Below are 23,126 nucleotides of genomic sequence, written 5' to 3'. Positions count from 1 at the left end.
TATTCTCCCTTTCCACATAATGCTCTCTACAAACAGGGAGAATTAAAACCAAATCAAATAAGTAATTTTAAACTATAAAGCCAACAAACAGAGAAGGTGATTCCTGATAGATTCTCAACTGTATTTTTTTTTCTTATGGATTGTAAACCAGTTTACATTAGAGAATAATGTAAACTATAGCATCTGTCTTTAGACTAGTAGTTCTTAAACAAGGTCTTGTCACCACACAAAACCCAGCACATTTCAATTTTATTTGTTTATGGATTTTCTGTAAGATGCAGTATATAATAAGATATGCTGCAAGCAATTTATGATGTGTTGAAGCCATTCTGTAAGCCCCACCCTAAAACTGAATTTGTAAAGTTAACTGAATTTGTATGGTTTATTTGTAAAGTTATACAGTGAGTAACAGCAATAACACTGTCATAGGCATGATAGTCTAATGATAAAGGGGACAAAAGTGGTAAGCGGCCATCTCTTGCTAGACCAACTGATGCAGTTAGAAACAGTGTCTTGCATTTGGGTAAAATACTCTTTTTTTTTTTCCCCCCCCAAGTCTGAAACAGAAAGAATAACACATAAAACACCTCATTGTGAACGTGTTAAGATTTAGGTGTAATGTCAACAGAGTCTAGGAAAAAAAAAAAGCAGCAGAAAAAAGGTGCTTATTACAAGATGAAACATTAGTTTTCACAGTGACCACAGCAGTATCAGGAAAAAAAGATGTCAAAAGCTAAGTTTTAAGCCAAACCAAATACATAATATGATTTCTGAGTAATAATAAGCTGAAGGAAATGCAGTGATAAAATGAGTTTGGAATTAAACTGGATAAATCAAAGCATTTCAGCGATGACAAGGATGCAGAAACACAACAGTGACTTGGAAAAAAACCTCTACAAAATAGTTTCATCAAGAAATGGTGAATCAATACTTCTGCAGGCATGGAATCATGAACAAAACAAAGAGGGCAAAATTACAGTTCAGATGTGCTTTAACTAAAAAAAAAAGTAAAATAAAAAAAAAAAATCTAACTTTACCTCAGCTACTTCAAACCTTAGCTGGAATTCTGTCATATTTTTCAAAGATTCTTGTTTACGTAGTTTTTTTTGCCTTGTACTGCTAGCTCGCATGAGGGAACCAGATGGGGCTTCAAAAAATGGCATGTCTTCCACAGGACTGCTTAGAGCATCATAAAATTCCTCTTCTGATTCTGAAGATTAATTCACAACATTACATATACATTTTAGACAGTCAATATTTTGCAATATTATGACCTAGAATTTTTATGTCTGCATCTATAAAAACTTCAGCATACAAGTACGGAAAGATTATCTAGCTGGTAACTAGCAACCAAAGTCTGCTTCTATAATTATCTCCACTCCTGCCTCCACAACTTTTCACCACACCTACAGCTCCTTCTATCACATCATCATAAATTAGTTATTCTCAACTAACTCCTGCACCAGCATTCTCTCACTATTGGCTGTACAAAAGACAGCACAGACATCTTGCCTTCGATGTGTGCTAATAGCTTAACTCTTCTGCTGGTCTGACTGCTGCTGACAGTACAGAAGCCTTTGTCTCATTATCACTGGCGCTACTTAAGATCTCCCCTGATAAGGATCTCGCATTTTAGGAGAGACTCCTAAGGACTATTAAGCTTTTAATCCATGTGACGTTCTTACAGAAGTATAACCAAAACAAATAGATTGCACCATCTTACAAAGCCCTTTTCCTTCACCTAAAAACCATAAACAGTGAAGGTATAGGTAACTGTGGAAGAAACATCATTCTTCTGACAAAATTGAACAAATGATATTAAGAGGTATATTCTAAGGCTTAAAAGCATACTTGAGTCTGTAGGGTGGAGATAGAGAAATAACATGAATCATTTAAAATGACTGCACAGTTGTACATATAGTATGAATTAAAAACCAGACTTGTTTCAATCTAAACCTAATTATTGCTTTCTCATACTAATTGTTACTAGTGTTTGCTCTCACCTCGCCCTAATTTTTAAGAACAGAAAGACACTTCCTCCCTACCCTTGGGCACTTAAAGGAACTCATACAAAAAACATATGAAGATGCACAGATAGATATTTCTATATACACAGTACAGACACTTAATTTAAAGTAATAAATTAGATGTAAAAATTAACTTTGCTGATAATTTTGCTAGTGTTTGTAAACCACATATATCACTAACTCAAGAGAGGAAAAAATTACTATTCTCTATTTCTTCAGTTGTTTTGGCACTACAAAAGTGATTGACACTGAAACAGCATTGATATATTAGATTATTTTTCAAATGTAACTACTAGATGGAATGTTACAAGCTAGCTAAGTTATTTGAACAGCAAGGCAGTATTAAGCATGATCAGTTCCTCTACAGCCAATCTTCTGTTTGATCCTGTAGAAGTCAAAATAATGTTTGTTTATAAACAACACAGTAGTTTCTAACAGTCATAACTTCAGCATTTTGTAATTCAAGTAAGTCCGGTTAAGTTGGGAAGAAGTCCTTCACCAGAAGAAAATAATTAAAACCATTAGAGGACTAAGTACATACCAAAGCAAAAAATGACGTATGTACTACTTTAGATGTTCTGAATAGAGATCTGTAGTACCATACGAGTAATATAAAGACAAAAATAAACAAATCCATCCTACCAAACATTTTACTGCTTTGCCTTCAGAAACAGAACAGTAAGTACAAGTATACAGAATTTTACTGCTATGAGAAAATGCACAAATATTTTGTACAGAGTGAATTATAATAAGCTGCACAGAACACAACACTACTCAACCTCAAGAACTTGAAACAAAGCCACAAACGGTCACTTACTCCAAGAGAAAGAAATTAATTTAATAAACTTAAAAATTTCACTTGATCTGTTTACTAAATAAGACTTTAAAAATAGATATTACCTGACTCAGCAAATGAATGAAGATCCAATACAGGAAACACACCTTGTGATAAATGTGGTGCTGAGAGCACAGGGGATATTGCAGCCTGAAATAGGAGATACCATAAATTCTTTTGCTTTAATACATTGGTCATGCTATTGCATGTTCACACACTGCACAGAAGTTTTACAACTTAAGGAAATCAGTCTTATTTTTAAGTGCAAATCACTGCAATTAAACACTTATGTTACTAAAATTAAAAGCACTGGGAGAAACGGGGCCTAAATCATGTATAAGCGGCAGGTACTGCATCTAGCTACAGAGAGAATACATCAGGAAACACAGTGAAGAGATTCAAAAATGCAACTTCGCAGATCAAAAACAGCACATCATATAAAAACTCAGGAAAGATAAAACCTATTCCCTTACAAGACTACAGTATGGCAATTTCAGAGAACAGTAAATGATCAGCTGTTCTTTATCAAAACAAAACAAAAAAATCACATGATACTAGGGGCAGGTGGGGAAGAAAAAGAGCTAGAGAAAGCATTAGAGCAGACAGAATTGTTTCTAAATTTCATAGACTCACAGACCATAAAGATTGAGTCCAACCATTAAACTAATACTACCAAGTCCACCACTAATCCATGTCCCTAAGTGCCACATACCTCCAGGGATGGCAACTCCACCACTTTCCTGAGCAGCCTGCTCCAGTGCTTGATAACCCTTTCAGCGAAGAAGTTTTTCCTAATATGCAATCTAAAGGTCCCCTGACACAATTTGAGGCCATTTCCTCTCATCCTAGCACTGTTACTTGGAAAAAGAGACCAACACCCAAATTGCTACAACCTCCTTTCAGATAGTTGTAGAGAATGGTAAGGTCTCCCCTCAGCCTCCTCCAGGCTAAACAATTCCAGTTCCTTTAGCCACTCCTCATAAGACTTGTTCTCTAGGTCCTTCACCAGCTTCATTGCACTTTTTCGGATAGGCTTCAGCAACTCAATGTCTTTCTTGTACTGAGGGCCCCAAAACTGCACATGATATTCGAAGTGTGGCCTGACCAGTGTCAAGTACGGGGAGACAACCACTTCCTTAGTACTGCTGGCCATGCTATTTCTGATACAGGCCAGGATGCTGCTGGCCTTCTTGGCCACCTGGACACACTCTTGGCTCATATTCAGCCAGCTGTTGACTGCCAACCCCAGGTCCTTTTCCAGCCACTTGTCCCCAAGCCTATGGTGTTGCATCTGGTTGCTATAACGCAAGTGCAGGACTCAGTACCTATCCTCGTTGAATCTCATTTCTTCATTTATCTGGAAAAACAGATGCTAGTAGAGGCTTTAATTGTGCAATGTAGTTATGCACAATCCAGAAAAGAAACTAAAAATGTGTGAAACTTCACTTTTTTTGCCACTAGAGTGGACAAATGACAAGAATCCTCGCTCCATGTGGTATCATATGCAACAGAATTAAATTATATTACTGAAGGTAACCAAACATTTTACTCACCAAAGCCAGATTACCCATCAAGCCTCAGAAAGGCTTGGTGGTTTGAATTTGTAATTTCTCATCTGCATGTTCCACCTGCATATTTAGTACACGTGTGCCTTGTGCCAAGTACTAAAGTAAGCAAAGAGGTGTGTGCTGTCTGTGTGCCCCTCCTTCTCAAGTGCCTTTGGCTCTGAACTGCACAGACAACAGTAGTTGTTTGTTTAGTTTTTTTTTTCTGTTACTGCTACTTACAAAGCCCACCCTTACACAGTTATTCAATAATTCAACAGTATCTTACAGAAATGCAACTAAGTATGGCCACAAACAAACATTTGTCTTTGAATGTTGTTTCCAAGGCTCAATTTTCAATGACTCTTTTCACATTTCAACAGTCTCTCTTCCCAGTCTCCAGCCTACATAATTTGACCTTACTAAATATACCCATGTCTATGAGTGGTAGATACACCAAGTGTCTAAGAGTCTTGTAACTGTGAAAATATTTTATCTGTAACACTGTCACTTTCTAAAAAGGAGAAGAAACAGTGTGACTTGACTTCTTGGTACCAAATCATGAGAAATAAAGCCTTTCACACTGGACAGCCTTCTTGTACTAAAATACAAGAAAGCCCAGGGTGCAAAAACCTAGAAGGATCTGTTCTGAAAAGTCTTCCATTTTCACAGCCTCAGAACAATTCCGCCACTAACTCCATATATAGAGAACAAAGTTCACATGTGGACCTCTAAAAAAGGATTTCACATCCTCTTTGGTTCAGAAGTGATGCAACAGCAACAAAGCCCAGAAGAATTTCAGCTACAAGGATGAAGGTGTGGGACTATACCTGCCAACAATTCAGTGGATTTGCTGCTATTAACTGCATTTAATATCAGCAATTAGATTCTGTCAAGCTCTGCAGTAGATGGAAGCTTGAGCAGTCAGGTTTAAACAGAAGTTTTAATCTGGATGCTGCATATAATGCAAATACATTCACACCCTCTCAACAGTCTTTACTCACCTCATCTTGTACGCCACCAGTAATGTATAGGTAATACTAAGCACATAGCACTAAGTCAGTAAAAATATTTTAAATGTAATGGTTGACTTCTATAATTAAATTCGAGTATAGGTGATGTTATAAAGTACAGGATAATCATCTTAGGTGTGCACATTTTATTTATGTAAAACTAAAATTTCTTCAAGGATAAGTGATGGGATTTGTCTGTGATTAGTTGCACAACACAATAGAGACCAGGGCAGCTTTTGGCTGGGAATACTATCAGTGTACGAAGAGAGAAATAGCAGGTCAAAGCTTGATAGAATTTTAACATCACCACTAAAGAGATGGCAGAAACTACACGTTGAAAGGAAACAATCTTCACTTTATATATACTTTCAATAGGTATGCGTGTCTAGTTGTGTGCTTTTACAGTTATTGAATATTATGCCTACATAATCCACAGAAAACATCACCAAAACTGTAGCAACAGCCATCAGGAACAGGGTAGAATAATTTGTATGAAGATGGAAAGATAATTATTAAGTAATCTGAAAACCGCTTCCCCCCCAAAAAATATAACCATTAGTCCTTTAGAATCAAGTACACAGAAGATTAAATAACAGATAGTTAGAAGTATTTACAAGTGACAGAAAAACAGATCGCCCGGTTTGGTCTCTGACCTCGAGATTTCACATACGTTCAAATGACAGGAGTGTTTTAAATATATATAAAACATAGCCAGATCACACAGACTAGAGTGATGTTAAAAATTAACAATTTTGACTTAATTTCCTGGTTTTGCTAAAAGCAGCTCATATTAACAGGTGAAACATACTTTCCAGGAATAATAAGAAGAAAATGGCAATCCTCTGTCCTGAAGAAAGCATAAAACAGTGACCCAAACCATTTTCACCAAGCAAGGTGGGTGAGGAGGTAAGGAAAGAAGTCACTCCACACTACTAAACCTTAGAAACGCAAGACAGAACTGCTGTTGACTCAGGTATGTTGTGTAACTGAATAAAGAAAAGCTGGGAAGAATTGTGAAGTCAGATGAAATGAAGCTGCCAGTTTTGCTAGGCAGACACTGTTTAGCCAACATTAGCCATAGATAGTGGACACTTTTTTATTTATTTTTGAAAGTCAAACTCCACATAATAGTTCAACTTTAAAAATTCCAAAGTTTCAACCTTTTCTTCACGATAAGATATAACTGAACCCAAACTTTGTGGCACTCTGATACATGTGTAAATTTGAAAGTAAAATTAAGCTAGTCCTCAACAAAAGTGAATGTGTGTGTTAATCAAGATTAATATGAACTACAAAGTAATTTCCAGAGTAGTACAAGTTTGGGGGTTTTTTGTTTTAAATTCAAGCATCGGACAACTATTTCATAATTACTGGCTAAACTAATGACATAACAGGCAAAATTTCTGTAGCTTTAGAGAATTAGCTAAGTTTTCCAAGATGTACTGAGGAAGTGCTTACTCTCCACTTTTTTCCACTCCTTTCAAAACTGTAATGCTAATAGCAAGAAAGTATTTTTCTGATAATTATTAATGAAATATTTTTTGAAAACCTTACCTCACTTATTTTTGGAGGAGAACTGGTAGTAGGAGCACTTTCTGGTTTAGGAATGCTATCAATTAGCTCCAAGATACTTGTCAGCTTCTGGTCTGATATTTGGATAGAAAGTAAAGGCAGCTGTCCAGACAGTTTGAACCTGTTTTGTAAACAATAAAAGTTACCTTAAAACTATTTCATTCAAATATCACATTAATTTTCTTCTGAAAAACACAAAAGTCGTCTTGGTCAAAAAATCACTAATCCATCTATTGGATTAATAATTCATGCAATATATACATATGTAACTTCTGTTGCACACAGAAGAGTCACTTAACCAGCAAATACCCAGTTATTACCATAATTATTTCTATTTGAGACAATGTCTTGCTGATCTTGTATTTGAATACAAATAATCATTTCTAATTTGGCTACAGAAAGCATGTTTTCCACACAATCAGAAAATGTTCCTCCTTGTTTGTATACTTAATTTAATTACTTGTGATGAATTGCATAAACGAGCCTTTACAAAGTATTTTACAGAAGAAAAGGTGTGAGAGTGAACCTAAGAATGTTTACAGCCCAAAGCTTCAAGCAAAGTATACAAAATACTTCCCAGAAGTTATGTATATTTAAGCTGACTCTAGCAGTAGCTTGGGTATTTAATAAAAGAATAAATGGCATAGCTATAAAGGAGATAAAAGAATAAAATAACAGTATTTAAAAATTAAAGCAGTAAAATGTATTTTAAGCCTCTTTGAATAGGCTTTGGCCAAAAAGAAAAAAGTAGAATCACTACAAATATAGACACTGACTTTTTAAAGACATGATTTCTTAAAAAAAAAAAAGCTTTACAGCTTCAGGAAACATCTGGAAGTGGATACAATTATTCCCAAGTTGTAGAGACTGAGGCATGGAGGAGCTAAGTACTTAAATTGATGAGGAAATGTCTGCAGAAGCTTCTTTCAGGTTCAGATTGATTATATTTAGAGAGAAAGTAACATTAAAGATGCCATTCTCAAACTGCAAATAAGTACATTCCATCGAATTTGAATTTTTTAATTTATTTTTTTTTAGCTGAATGCTATTATATGGAAAGATGCTTTTAATATTGATATCCTAATACCAGCTTCATACACCTTCAAAATCCAGATGACAGACTCCCAGATACCTCCTTTATCATAGGATGAAACAAACACCAAAAAATCTTACACAGGCTAGAAAACTACAGGATCATATGAGTGTTTCCAAATGGGAAGTGATAGAAACTATAATGAGCACTGCATCCTATTCTCAGATATGAAAAAAAGGTACATATTCAGATCCAGCCACAGACTGGAAGCTCATTATAAGGGCTATGAAATATGAGCAGGTGAAAATACAGGTTAACAGTGAAAGGTCCTTGATAGAGTGGTCTTCAACAAATGAAAAATTACATAAATTAGTATTCTCTTCAAGGCAGCGATACAAAAATGTGCCTTCCCTAAAAAAGCCAGTACTAAGTCCTGGCGAACTCATTGTTTTGAACAACAAGATGACAAGGAATTCAAACGGATTTGATGCTTACCCAAGGAAGTACAAACATCAAAGAATCAAAAAAATGCAGACATCCAATTACCCACTTTCTGGATACTTTAAAGTAAAATAGGTGCCCTCCAAATTAAGGGATTAATTCATAAAATTCTGCAACAGTAAATAAAGCAATTTTGGTACTAGTTTTTGCTGAAGAATAAACATTTTTCCACTCATCTTTCTCAACAGAACTATACTGTTCTACAGTACAGTTCCAAACATTAGCAGAAAAAAAGCTCAGGAAAAATATAATTATGGCTTTATATGCAAGTATGCTTATGAAAACTGGAATATAAAGGAATAGCTACTTGTATACTAGAAACATATTCATATCTGTGTAACTGATGTGAGCAATACTGATGCATAATATCCTATTCAATTATAATCACTAAAATTTACAATTTAGAGGATTTTTGCTGACACAAAAGTTATCAGTTAATTTTTATCATTTGTGCATGATGTAATCTAAAAATCACATGGGCCTAAATATTTGTACATAAACACTCATTAACTCACTATTCTTAAAAACAAAGAGAGATTATGTAGTTATAATAAAATATTTGGCATTTGAAGCTACATTGATACTGACAGCATTGATGGGCAGTTTGAGCAGTCAAAGCCAGAATGCAACATGAAATAGAACACTTTTAGTTTTAACTGATTTGGGAGATACATAACCCCATGTAAAAATTTATCCTACAATCCTAACAAGGCATATACTACACAGAAGTTCATTATTTTAAAACTTCAGACTTTTAAAGAGCTCATAGCAAGAAGGAGGAGGAGCAGCAAGCCCTTAAAGAAAAGGTCAGATTTCTACCATTAGGTAAAAAGCTGCTGTAGTAGTCATTTCAAGACCGACAGATGACTCTAGAGTATTATAATACCATCTGCAGAATACATCCTGGAAGCATTTGGAGGCAAACCAGGTACAAAAAGAGGAAGTTCAGCTATTGTTGAGTCAGGACATCAACATTCTAGTTTTGAAATGGTTACTTGCTCTTGGTGCAAGTTGAAACATTAGTTATGATTAGTAACTCACTGTGTTATATGCTTATCTAGTACCAAACTGCTGTCCGTGGCATTCCTAACAGTTGTAGACAGTGCAGGCACTCAGGAAGAAGCGGCAGCTGATCTCCAAGAAATATTACGATCTCAGTGGAAAAAAAAAATGCCAATTTTTAGGCACAGGTAGAAACTATTTGCTGTCAAGTACGTGACTGTATGAGAATTCAGAATACAGAAATACTATCCATTAGGGAAAGATTTCCCTCAATCAGTCTAGACACACAAACTGCCAAAAGGAGAAGCACATCTGGTAGCCAAGACAGACAGACAGTGCTGTAATACTGCAATGGGTATTACCATTAAGACATACACTACTTAATCCAGGTTATACCAGCATGACCTCGAGAGATATCAATTACAAACCTACATTAAAACAACATTGTTATATCACCATAGAAATGAAATCTCACTTTTCTTCACTGGACTTCTGACATAAAAGACAGATTTATGTGAGTTGTGTTTCCCTTACCTGACCTTCTCCACCAAACAGAGAAAAATTAAGGAGGGAAAGAATACGACGTTTTCTAAAATCAAGTATCAAATTCCAGCATCTAGCCTCCAAGCTTTCCAGAAGGTGGCACCATTACACCGTGCCATCACTGATCTACCTTCACAATACACAGCACTGGTGAGGTACATTATTTTCAGGGTTTTTTTTGTCTAAATAAGCAAATCCTAGATTCTTCGTAAGTCTTATATTTCATAAACTGACTCTTGGTTTTGCTGATTGTACTAAATAATTTTCTGCAATAGCCTACGCCTATTTTTATGCTATTAATTTTTTGACGTGCCTAGTTAAAATCTGAATTTCCAACAGTTTTAAGAATGAAATAAGCATGTGCTAGCTTGTTGTAGCATAAGAATATGATTCTTATTGATGACTTAACAAACCAAACTGCATAGTGCATTAATGTGCTAGTTTGCAAATACTTCAAAATTGATGGGATTTTAAGTAGTAGTGTCCTTAGACATTAGTGAAGATTAGTTCCAGTGGTAGAACACTGGAACAGGTTGCCCAGAGAGGTGGTGGATGCCCCATCCCTGGAAACATTCAAGGCCAGGTTGGATAAGGCGCTCAACAACATGATCTGGTTGAAGATGTCCCTGCTCCTTGCAGGGGGGTCAGACTAGATGACCTTTAAAGGTCCCTTCCAACCCTAACTATTCTATGATTCTATGCACTTTCCAAAATACATGCAAAGTTAATCTTTGCCACTTTGACTCAGTGATCTTTAACACCAAATTTCATCATTAAGACTAACATACATTTTCTTCTGATTGAGTATAATTTCCATAACCAATAGTTTTTTTGCTAAATAAGCCTAAATGTAAACTCAAAGCATTAAAAGCTGTTTCCCTGAGAAGTGATCTCTAGCAGGTAAACAAACAAGATGAATAAACTAAGAGAGGGAGTATGAGAGCATGTTGCTTTTCAGAATATCTTTGTGATGTCTATAAAAAAGACTTTGTTCAGACTTTTTGCTCCTCAGTATTTCCAATGAGAACTAAAATGTAGCTGTTAGACCTAATTATAATAGGTATTAATATATTTTTAAAAATATTTAAATACATTATTCATACTTATTTTACAACAATGTAACATTCTATCACCTCTTCAATATCTGGCAACTTCTGAGGTTTATTCTCTGTTTTTCTCAGTGAAGGTATTTTACTCCCAAGATTCACACACAGCCAGTGAAAATAGCGCAAGTATAATTAGATCCTTGATTTTCTTTTTTTCCCCTCAAAAAAGTAATTTACCACAAAATTTTGAAATAGGAAAAAACACATACTTTGGCATTCTTGCATCTGTAACAACCATAGCCCTGCTGAATTCCACTTTTACATCCAAGGGCTGCAGGATATGTTGAGATGAGTATTTCAGCTTCCGAGCTTCTTGCCAGTTCTCATCTGGAGCAGCAAGAAAAACTAAGCTTTAAATATTGAAAGATATTCCTTCTCATTACACATACCACAGAATTAAAGTATCTGATATTAGTTAATACATATATCTAAAAATTGACACAATCTCTTTTACAGCTATATCAATACATGTATATTATACAAGAACCATTATACAAGAGCCAAAGTTCAGACATATGATACTACCTAATTTCTACCGTTCACATATAAACAGCTACTCCATCCATGCTGCAGACTTCTAAGGGCCCAGTTCTTAAAATGCATGGTACTGGGAGTTTAGGCTCTGGATTCCTGTCTGCAACCAGAGAGTTAAGAATTAAATGCTTGACACTTCTCTGGTTCAGAGTTCTTCTATGTTAGTTCCCAAACTACTATTAAGAGTTTCCTTCAATAAGGGATTCTGACCCTTTCTTTACTCTCACAAAATGATCAAATCTACAGGTAGTCATGGATTCTGCTTTAAATTTGGAGGGAGGCAACAAAAAGGCACTGGAGGGAAATACCATAAATAAATTAATTACACTTATGTTTTCTATGCAGCAAATCAAAAGAGATGTCATAGAATCATAGAATGGCTAGAGTTGGAAGGGACCTTCAAAGGTCATCTAGTCCAACCCCCCTGCAAGAAGCAGGGACATCCCCAACCAGATCAGGTTGCTCAGAGCCTCATCCAGCCTGGCCTTGAATGTTCCCAGTGATGGGGCTTCCACCACCTCTCTGAGCAACCTGTGCCAGTGTTCTACAACTCGCACTGTAAAAAATTTTTTCCTAATATCCAATCTAAATCTACCCCTCTCTGTTTTAAAACTGTTACCCCTAGTCCTGTCACAAGAGGCCCTACTGAACAGCCTCTCCCCATCCTTCTTGTAGGCCCCCCTGAGGTACTCGAAGACCGCTATAAGGTCTCCCCGGCGCCTCCTCTTCTCCGGGCTGAACAGCTCTAACTCTCTCAGCCTGTCCTCATAGGAGAGGTGCTCCAGCCCTCTTATCAACTTCATGGCCCTCCTCTGGACCTTCTCCAACTGGTCCATGTCCTTCTTGTGTTGGCAGCTCCAGAACTGGACACAGTACTCCAGGTGGGGTCTCACAGGAGCAGAGTAGAGGGGGAGAATCACCTCCCTCGACCTGCTGGCCACGCTCCTCTTGATGCAGCCCAGGATGCAGTTGGCCTTCTGGGCTGCAAGGGCGCATTGCCTGCTCATGTTGAGCTTTTTGTCCACCAGCACTCCCAAGTCCTTCTCCTCCATGCTGTTCTTGATCCATTCTCCGCCAGCCTGTGTTTGTGCCTGGGATTGCCATGACCCAGGTGCAGGACCTTGCACTTGGCCTGGTTGAACTTCATGAGGTTGGCACGGGCCCACCTCTCCAGCCTGTCAAGGTCCCTCTGGATGGCATCCCTCCCTTCCAGCATGTCGACAGCACCACACAGCTTGGTGTTATCGGCAAACTTGCTGAGGGTGCACTTTATCCCACTGTCCATGTCGCTGACAAAGATGTTGAACAGGGCCAGGCCCAACACGGACCCCTGAGGGACGCCACTCATGACTGGTCTCCACTTGGGCATTGAGCCGTTAACCACCACTCTCTGAGTTCGGCCATCCAGCCAACTCCTTATCCACCGAGTGATCTGTCCATCAAATCCATGCCTCTCTAGTTTAGAGAGAAGGATGTTGTGTGGGACAGTGTCAAAAGCTTTGCACAAGTCCAGGTAGATGTTATCCATTGCTCGTCCCTTGTCCACCGATGCTGTCACCCCGTCATAGAAGGCCACCAAATTGGTCAGGCACGATCTGCCCTTGATGAAGCCATGTTGGCTGTCACCAACCATCTCCTTGCTCTCCATGTGCCTTAGCATGGTTTCCAGGAGAATCTGCTCCATGACCTTGCCTGGCACAGAGCTGAGGCTGACCAGCCTGTAGTTGCCCGGGTCCTCCTTGTTCCCCTTTTTAAAAATGGGGGTTATGTTCCCTCTTTTCCAGTCATCAGGGACCTCACCAGACCACCACGATTTCTCAAATATGATGGCTAGTGGCTTGGCAACTTCATCCGCCAGTTCGCTCAGGACCCACGGATGGATCTCATCAGGTCCCATGGACTTCTGCACCTTCAAGTTCCTCAGATGATCCCAAACCTGCTCTTCGAGTACAGTGGGCGGTTCTTCATCCTCACAGTGCCTGCTTGTGCCTTCCACAGCTTGGGTCGTGAGATGAGCCCTTATCGGTGAAGACTGATGCAAAAAGGTCATTGAGTACCTCAGTCTTCTCTATGTCCCGGGTAACCAGGACACCAGTTTCCTTCCAGAAGGGGCCTACATTTTCTTTGGACTATTTTTTGTCCCCTACATATCTATAGAAGCTTTTCTCTTTGCTTTTTATATCCCTGGCCAGATTCAGTTCTGTCAGGGCTTTAGCCTTCCTCACCCTATCCCTGGCCTCTTTGTAGTCCTCCCAGGCTACCTGTCTCCGCTTCCACCCTCTATAGGCTATCCTCTTCACTTTCAGTTGGGCCAGGAGCTCCTTGCTGATCCACACAAGCCTCCTGGCCTTTTTGCCTGACTTGATCTTCATCGGGATGCACCTCTGCTGAGCTTGGAGGAGGTGCTCTTTGAATGTGGACCAACTTTCCCAGGCCCCTCTTCCCTTCAGGGCCGCCTCCCATGGCACTTTGCCCATCAGGTCCCTGAAGAGGCCAAAGCCCGCCTTCCTGAAGTCGAGGGCAGAGAGCTTGCCATGTAGTTTCCTCACTGCCCCGTGGATCTTGAACTCCACTGTGTCGTGGTCGCTGCAGCCAAGGCTGTCCTTCAGTTTCACATCCCCGACCAGTCCCTCCCTGTTGGTGAGCACAAGATTGAGCATGGCACCCTTCCTTGTCGGCTCCTCTATCGCCTGCAGGAGGAAGTTATCGTCCATGCATTCCAGGAACCTCCTGGACTGCCTGTCCCCTGCCGTGTTGTCTCTCCAATATATGTCAGGGTGGTTGAATTCCCCCATGAGGACCAGGGCTTGTGATCATGAGGCTGCTCCTATCTGGCTACAGAGCGGCTCATCTGCTCTGTCCTCCTGGCCAGGCGGCCTGTAACAGACCCCCACCGTAACATCCCCTCTCCGTCCCCATCCTCTAATCTTGACCCATAAGCTCTCTGTCAGCTCCTGCTCCATCCCCAGGCGGAGCTTCACGCACTCCAGCTGGTTCCTGACGTAGAGAGCGACACCCCCTCCTTGTCTCCCCTTCCTGTCCTTTCTAAAAAGCCTATGCCCCTCCACGTTGATGCTCCAGTCATATGAGTTGTCTCAGCGTGCCTCCATGATGCCAACAAGGTCGTAGCCCTGCTCGTGTGCACGCATCTCCAGCTTTCCTGTTTATTCCCCATGCTGCATGCACTGGTATAGAGACACTTCAGCTGGGCCCCCGACAAAGCCGACTTGCTGGCTGGAGCAACAGGAGTTCTTTTGGACCACAGTTTAAGTTCATTTGCACATACCTGCGATCCTTCCTCAGCTTCTGGACCCTCGGTGCTGGCACTGGTGCCATGCTGACAGCAGTGGGCTGAACTGTACTCCCCCTCCCCCAGCAACACTAGTTTAAAGCCCTCCGGACGAGTCTGGCAAGCCTTTGTCCAAGCACACTCTTCCCCTTCTCAGTTAGGTGCACGCCATCCGCCCCTAGCAGCCTGGGCTTCTCAAAGCACGCCCCGTGATCTAGATACCCAAAGCCCTGGCTGTAGCACCACTCCCTGAGCCACGAGTTAACCTGCCAGATACGTCTGGCCCTTTCAGGTCCCTGCCGTTCGACCGGGAGGATTGACGAGAATACCACCTGCACCCCAGAGTCTTTGACTGTTGTACCCAGGGCCCTGAAATCCCTTTTGATGTTTCTCAGGCTGCTGCCGGCTGTGTCACTGGCACCCACATGAAACACCAGTAGTGGATAATAGTCAGTGGGCCGTATGAGGCTAGGTATTCTCTCGGCGACATCCTTGATACGAGCCCCCAGGAAACAGCAAATATAAGGGATTTTTTGTAAGTTCATTTATTTAGCAAAAGGTAAGTTTGGAATCAAAGGTATGTTTTGGCAATTCCTAACATGTTCATAGGACTGAGTTTAGAACATTACTTTAAAGAAGTATGTTCTGAAGATGCTCCACTGCTTCAGTTAAAAATATAAAAGGCATATCAACCACCAAAATATTTTACTCATATAGAGAAACATCACTTTCATGAATACTTACCATGTTTGCTGTACAGTAACTGTATACTGCTGAGCTGGATATCAAAACTGTCATAAGCTCTTGACATTATATCTTCTATAGTGCTTTGTCCTACTTTGAGTTCTGACAAATCAGAACGACTTTTGCTTTTCATCTTAAGAACAGCCACAAAAAAAAAAAACATAAATCAATTTCAAAAATATTCAAAGCAACTTGTTCTACAAATACTTGATCCTACTACAACCAAAGATTACATTTGAAGTCCTCATTATAAGGGCTCAGAGTCTTACAAATATCACAGCAGGGGAGATACTTAAAATTAGTAGCCTATAGCAAAACAAATAATAGAGAGTATTAAACTTCATTCCTTCTTCAAGGAAAGAAGCAAAACAAAAGAGGAAGTTTTATACAATATATTTTGTATAGAATAGCGTCCTTTAAGTGACTCATACTCCAAAGTATAAAGTTTTACACCCTTTGTAATCAACAGAATAACTGTTCAGTTTTTTAATATACAAAAATATTACTGCATTAATCACCTCAGAAACATGAAATCCATTTTTTTATCCTCTTGAATTTAGTTGTAGTATGACTGTGTTACATATCAGTCAGAGTAAAAGGGAAAAGGGGGTTTGGACTGTTTATTATCAGTGTTCAATGTCTCCCTTTGACTCGGTTTTGCGATGCCCATACTACTTTACTATTTCATATTTGTACGTGTTCTCTTTGCTATTCATCTCTGTTGTAATGTGTCTGTCCTCATCCTTAAATGTCTAATAATTTTGGATCCATACCTGTTTTTGTCAGACTCAGATAATATTCAATAATAAGGTTCATAACTGCGAAACAGGTTTAAATACTGGCATCTAAGACACAGCATTTGTTTTTGCAGTGCTACTGAACTATGATGACTTTAATATTAAAAACAACTTGCAGATTGAAAATTCAGAATTATCAAATTAATATGGCCTATGCAACCTTAATTAAACCCACTTACGTATCTGCATTGAGATACAATTTTAATTTTATGTGCCATTTTACCCGCCTGGGACTTGACCTTATCCAATACATAACTGAGAGAAAGAGACTATTTGTTTTGCATTAAATATACTCATTCAATTAATGACCTACATCTCACTTAAGCATATACCACTCAAAGTGAATACAGAATTACTAATCATATCCTGAGAGGTATCTTAACTTTTCTCTTTTGCTATTTCTCAATTCCTTCGTCTTGCTTTTTAATTTTTACTAAAGGACAGGAACCAACCCAAGAGTCACATTCACTATGATAATTAGGCATCCCTTTCAGAAAAAAAAAAAAAAAAAATAATAATAATAATAAAAAAAATAAAAAAAATTCTCACAGACATATCTACTGGAGTTTGATTTGAAACATGTTCTTCTATATATTATTCCAAGAGTAATTTCCTATAGGTGGAGCAGAAGAGGTGAGCTGTTCTAGTCGGCCCCCTCCATTAGACCTAGGAGGATGTCTCAAGCACCCAACCAATATACAGATTGATTACTGAACTCTACAAAGTACCTACTTACAAATAGCACTCAGAAGAGCTGGCAAAATTATTAGTCACTGAAGTAAGTGATCTGGTTGTAAAGCCAAATTATTTTCAGTATCTACATAGCAATGTTTTCCACTAATTTCACTTTCTGAAGCACCTAATATATTCTAACTGAAACTCATATGCTCAAAAAGTCAGTCTGTGGCAGAGACATAGAAGACTTAATTCACTTTAGCAAGATTTTAAGCTTTGAAACAAATTCTTATTAAAAAAAAGCACATCAGGCAATCTAAACAGATAGTTAGTGGCAGAATCATTCTTACTCAGAGTACAAGTGAAAAAAAAGTAAATTGCCTATATAAGTGTAAGATCATTTCTTCTGAAAGAACACAAGTTCACCAATGAGTAATAATATGCAGTCTCTTCTGTAATTTTACAGTACTAAATCATAATTTTAAATATATCATTAAACTACCTCCTTCACTTTTCCCTTGCATGAAGTATCTCAAACATATCTCTAATGTTATCTATAAATTCTGTAATTCTATAAATTCTATAAATTCTCAGTGTTTACTTTTCTCATTTTTGAAGTAACCCGAATGACCAAAAGGCAAACAACAAGAATAAAAGTAATATTAAGACAACCATTTAATCATGTAAGTAAAAAGCTTACTATTTCACATTCTAAGGCAAAATTTGTTAGATATTTTCCACATATCAGTTCAAAGTATCAACAGTGGTTTCATTCCAGTGGAGGATTATTCTTTAACAATTATTTTGGGCTGAAAGAATATACTGTGAAGAGTTCAATAATTTCTGCCTTGACTAGAAAGCAGTTTAAAACAAATACCTAATACATAAATTGCAAGTCAGACTTTACTTAACCAGTACCACAGAATAGAAATTAAGAAACTGGAAATCACATAAAAGCCAAAGTGCCTTTTTCAGTATGTTACTTCATTAAGTAAACACATACCTTAAGGCTACCAAGATCCAGAAGTAGTAAATTTGACGTATGGTCATAGAATCCTTTTTGTGGAACTATGATGTATGAAGCCATCAGGTTAATTTTGAGGTCAAGAACTTTCTGGGTTTCAATAACATACAACAAACCTGAAAAATAATATAATTAGTAAATTCATACAGAAGATATGGAAATGTAAGACGCTATAAAAATAAATTTAAGTCTAAATTTGAATGAGCTGTGAATGATAGATGAATAAGTTTAATTACAGGTCCAGATGCTCTTCAGATTTCTTCTGAACCACCAACTATAGGCAGTCTTTAAAAAAGCACCAAGTGGATGTAATGATGATAGCAAACAATGCTAATGGACAAGTAGAGACTGTACACATGGAAATCCATAACAGTTTCATACTGAGCAGATACAAAACGGGAAGAACTGGAATGTGTACTGCAATTCGCAGCTGCTCAGTTAACCCATTGTACTCTGTAGCTGCAGAAATTTAATTGTTCTAGGAGTTCTCACTGGGAGTATCCAACTGCACTTGCCAAACTGCTAGTGTTGTTACTACTGAGATACTGAAGTTTACATTGATTCTGCTGACAAGCATCTTCATCTTGAAGACCAGTAAATACAGGGCCTAGTTAAAAACTCTATTTAAAAATTATGCAATTAGCTGGGAAATTCAGAGTGTCAGAACATTTTGGTTCAAATTCTGTGTTTTTGCTTATCTGAAAAGGAGTGAATGGTCTTACTTCAAGTTAGCACTGAAAACTGCCTTACGACACAGCCACAATCCATTAAATATTTACCAGGCTCAACAAAATGATGATTAGAGAAGTAGAGACAATAAATTATGAAGATAACAACATTGCAGCAGACCCACATTGGTAAGAAAGCAATTAAAACTCTTCCAACATTATCAAAGGTTGTCCTGCCACAGGAGAGCTAGATTCATCAACGAAGAACTGCATGACAACCATGTTTCAGGATTTCCAGGACAATATAACCTGTATTAATAAAAACATCAAGATTTTTTCAGTTTTCAATGCCTAACTATATGTGAGTAATGTAGAAAGCTCAAAAAAAAAAGACTTTCTTTTTTTCTTCATTTGGGAAGAGTACCTAGTTGAGTCCATAAATTGAACTCTGGGAATCTAAGCTTTTGTAATATATTTTAGTGGTGCTGAAAATCGTAACTATTTCGGTGTAGTGAGATCCTTCACTTCTGCAGTTTACAGTTCTCCAATATTTTCCAAGTATCTTCTACTGCTTGAAAGACAAATATTAAGAATTCTTTCCTGAGAAGGTCTGCAAGACTGAACATATTAATTACATGCCTATTATTCCATTTTTAAATTCTACCTCTGAGATTATCATAGTCCCCTGCAACAGAATATTCTGTAGATCAAATCTTCTTCCCCTTGTAATTTTGTAAGTCTCAGTCAAGACAAGATTTTACAAGCAACACAGAGCATATTTTTAGAAATTTCCATCAGGCTTCTCTTTTGTGAGCCGAACAAGCTTTTGGATTACTATGGGCAACTCAGCATTCTTGTGAAGGTAAGAGTTATTGGATATACCTCTAAAGTAACGCTATGCTTAAATTCTTACAGACACATAGCATGATTTCATATTTCCACAAAAAAAAAAAAAAGAACCTTGGTTAGGACCTGAGTATTTTATGTCTCTGCACCTTCCAAGGGGGCTGGATTAGATGACATTTAAAGGTCGCTTCCAACCCTAATGATTCTATGATTCTGTGATTCTATTTGGAGGTAATAAGCAGAGAACCAAGTATATTGAGCCTAAGAAATTTTTATCAAATTAATCTCAGGAATGAACTGTAGTATGAAAATATTGAATACTGCTGGAGAAGTTTCTGATAGAAAAGACAAGCAAGTTGAAAGCAGCCCTGAGAGAAGGACTTGGGAGTGCTCATGGATGAGAAGCTCAACAAAAGCCGGCAATGTGCGCTTGCAGCCCAGAAAGCCAACTGCATCCTAGGCTGCATCAGAAGCAGCATGATCAGCAGGTTGGGGGAGGGGATTCTCCCCCTCTATTCCTCTCTCATGAGACCCCCCTGGAGTACTGCATTCAGCTCTGGGGCCCCCAACATAAGAAGGACATGGACCTGTTGCAGCAAGACCAGAGGTGGGCCACAAAGATAATAAGAGGCCTGGAGCACCTCTCCTGTGAGGACAGGCTGAGAGAGTTGGGGCTGTTCAGCCTGGAGAAGAGAAGGCTCCGGGGAGACCTTATAGAAGCCTTCCAGTACCTAATGGGGGCCTGCAAGAAGGCTGGAGTGTGACTTTTGACATGGGCATGTAGAGACAGAATAAGGGGTAATGGCTTTAAACTGAAACAGGGTAGATTTAGATTAGTTATAAGGAAGAAATTCTTCACTGTCAGGGTGGTGAGGCACTGGAACAGCTCGCCCAGAGAAGTTCTGGTTGCCTTCTCCCTGGAAGTGTTCAAGGTCAGGTTGGATGGGGCTTTGAGCGATGTGGTCTACTGGAAGATCTCCCTGCCCATGGCAGACAGGATGGAACTAGGTGATCTTCAAGGTCTGTTCCAAACCAAACCATTCTTTTCTATGATGCTATGGTCCACCTAACTTTGACCGTTTAATCCGACATTAGAGCAACTAGCGAATAGAAATATGAATTGATGCCTGATTTCATTCCTAATACTAGCAAACAAACACACACTATGGTTGAGGTTTCTGTAACTTCTTTCACTTATTATCACTGAGTACTCATATTTTTTTAAATGTACAGTCTAAATATTAATAGGTTACAAATTTAAATGAGTTTAAAAACCCAACCATTGTTTTTTTTTTAATTTGCAAAATAATTTGTATGGATGCCAAAAGAATTCATATGGATCCCCTTGGAATCCTCTCCCATTCACAGTCAGAGACAGGACACTGCACTGGACACACCTCTGATCTAGAAAACCTCAGACATTCTTACTGGAACAAATCAGTTCCACAAATCTCAGTGCTAGTCTTAAAAGTATACATAATTTTCATCCGTGTCTCGAAATACAAGATCTCTACAGATAAAAAGCTAGGATTAAATGAAAACTTGAGGCATAGCCTTAATGCTGAATAATTGGAAGACAGATAAATATAGTTTATATGACTTTATCTGAGTCAACTCAGACCAAAATCAACATTCATGGAAGAATAAAGGAAGTGGAAAATACCTATACAAAGGCACATAGTGTCCTGAAAAGCAACAACTCTGGAAAGGATTTAGGAGTTTCATTGAGGATCAATCTCTCAGTATCAGTTCTTAAAGAATATGAAACAACTAAGGTCATTTAGATACTCAGATGAACAAAACAGAAAAGTTGGAAGTAACAAATGTTTTTTAACTCTGCATGGAGTACAATAGTATAAATACTGATACACTCCCTCAGGTTGTGGAACATATTTTACAAAGAAAGTTGAAGTTGAAAAAGATACAGATAGAAAATTATCTAATACCTAGAACAAATGCTTTGTAATGAGACTGAAGAATTCAACTTATTTAGGTGTTGTGTTAGAAACGTATGACTTCGGTCCATGCATCTCCATATGGAAAGATATAACATTTTCATACCCGTATAATTTAAAATTTGTCTGAGTATGCAATCAGAAGAGCATTTAGCACTTGCCTGTTGATGTTTTTTCACGGAACTCTTCAAGCTTCATTAGAGTTGCTGATGTCAACTGCTCTAAATGTACATCTTTCGGAGGCCTGAAGAAATCGACTAAGCTATTTATTGTCATCTGTTAAAATAAAGCAAAAATAATACATGGAAAATCTAGTATTAATTAAGATTTTTCAAGATTTATAACTAATTCAAATATTTACTTACTGCATCATATACTATTTCCAGTGGCTGTGATTCTATTCTAAGCCTCTGATCTGCTTTCTCATCCAAAGGATTAGTCTCAAACATTATGCTTAAGAGTGAAGTACTCTTGTCTGAATAGACTGTTCGAGAAGATAGGAGACAGGGTGTACACTTTTCTCGTGTCATGCCTGTAACTTCAAGTGAGGTAATTTTTGCTTCAAATCTGTAAAGAAAGGTAAATGGCGTATTCAGGTGTAAAATCCATCTGGCTAGGTACAATTAGATGGTAACAGTACAAGGAATGAGATGAAAGGAAAACAAACAAACAAAAAAAAAAAAACCAAAAAAAGCAAAACTAAGCCCCACAATTTCTCAACAAAAAAGAACAACAACAACATATCTCTACCGTTCCTCAAATACAAATTGCTTAGTCTAAGGATATAACACACATATCATGTGTTAACTGTTTTCCATGTCATTACCTTTTGTATCTATTAGCCACCCTTGAGTAAGTAAGAAAGTAGGTCCAAGTTATTCACTTCATACACTTTTCATGAGGAAAGGTATCAGGGCAGGGAATAGACATGCAAATGTGAATTCTGTAGTATGAGCTCAGGAATTCGATGGCACAGTTTATACTGGGGAACAGAGATACAGCAGAGAGGGAAGCATTGCAGTGCAGAGAAATAAAAGAAATACCACAAGAGGAGCAAAAGATTAATAGCCTCACTACCCTGAGGAAGTACTTTTCAGGTGTTAGATTTTTTTTTTCCCCCCTCCAATACCCTTTCCACCTCTTTTAACAACTCTCACTTGAACATCTTCTTCTCCAAACACTCAAAGGAAAATGTTTCACTGTAAAAATGTAACATTTTCTTTCCTTGTTCTCAGTACGATAGCATTATTAGGGCTATTTAAATGCACAGGGGAACAAACAGAAAAGCTGCAATAAAAACTTAAAGAAAACCTATGCATAAAACTCAGCAAGATCAATAGTATCTTAATACCACATACAGATTATAGTAACATACCCTTAGAGGAGATAAGGTTTAAAACAGGAAGGCTACCCTTCCT

The 23,126-nt window shown here is 38.1% G+C and overlaps 1 protein-coding gene across 6 annotated transcripts in view; it reads right to left on the bottom strand.

The window, feature by feature from the left end:
* Window positions 1-23,126, bottom strand: part of VPS13A (vacuolar protein sorting 13 homolog A) — a 111,854-nt gene that overhangs the window by 66,102 nt on the left and 22,626 nt on the right. For 5 of the 6 annotated variants that reach the window (XR_015261430.1, XM_086770323.1, XM_086770325.1 and 2 more), the window contains exons 18-25: window positions 22,074-22,275; window positions 21,870-21,984; window positions 18,219-18,355; window positions 15,744-15,876; window positions 11,386-11,503; window positions 6,974-7,112; window positions 2,928-3,012; window positions 1,038-1,210 (exon numbers count right to left, since the gene is read on the bottom strand). Coding sequence is in view for 5 of the 6 variants with exons in the window: in XM_086770323.1 (XP_086626449.1) it covers window positions 1,038-1,210; window positions 2,928-3,012; window positions 6,974-7,112; window positions 11,386-11,503; window positions 15,744-15,876; window positions 18,219-18,355; window positions 21,870-21,984; window positions 22,074-22,275 (1,102 nt within the window). In the remaining variant the exon portion in view is untranslated. Of the gene's footprint in view, window positions 1-1,037; window positions 1,211-2,927; window positions 3,013-6,973; window positions 7,113-11,385; window positions 11,504-15,743; window positions 15,877-18,218; window positions 18,356-21,869; window positions 21,985-22,073; window positions 22,276-22,534; window positions 22,633-23,126 lie in introns of those variants that run through there. The other variant, XM_086770327.1, reaches the window with a different exon arrangement.

This window comes from Chlamydotis macqueenii, chromosome Z (genome assembly GCF_036417535.1).
Source record: "Chlamydotis macqueenii isolate bChlMac1 chromosome Z, bChlMac1.mat, whole genome shotgun sequence".
Taxonomy (NCBI): domain Eukaryota; kingdom Metazoa; phylum Chordata; class Aves; order Otidiformes; family Otididae; genus Chlamydotis; species Chlamydotis macqueenii.
The sequence above is the reverse complement of the archived record's forward strand: the minus strand, read 5'-3'. Positions and strand labels throughout refer to the sequence as shown.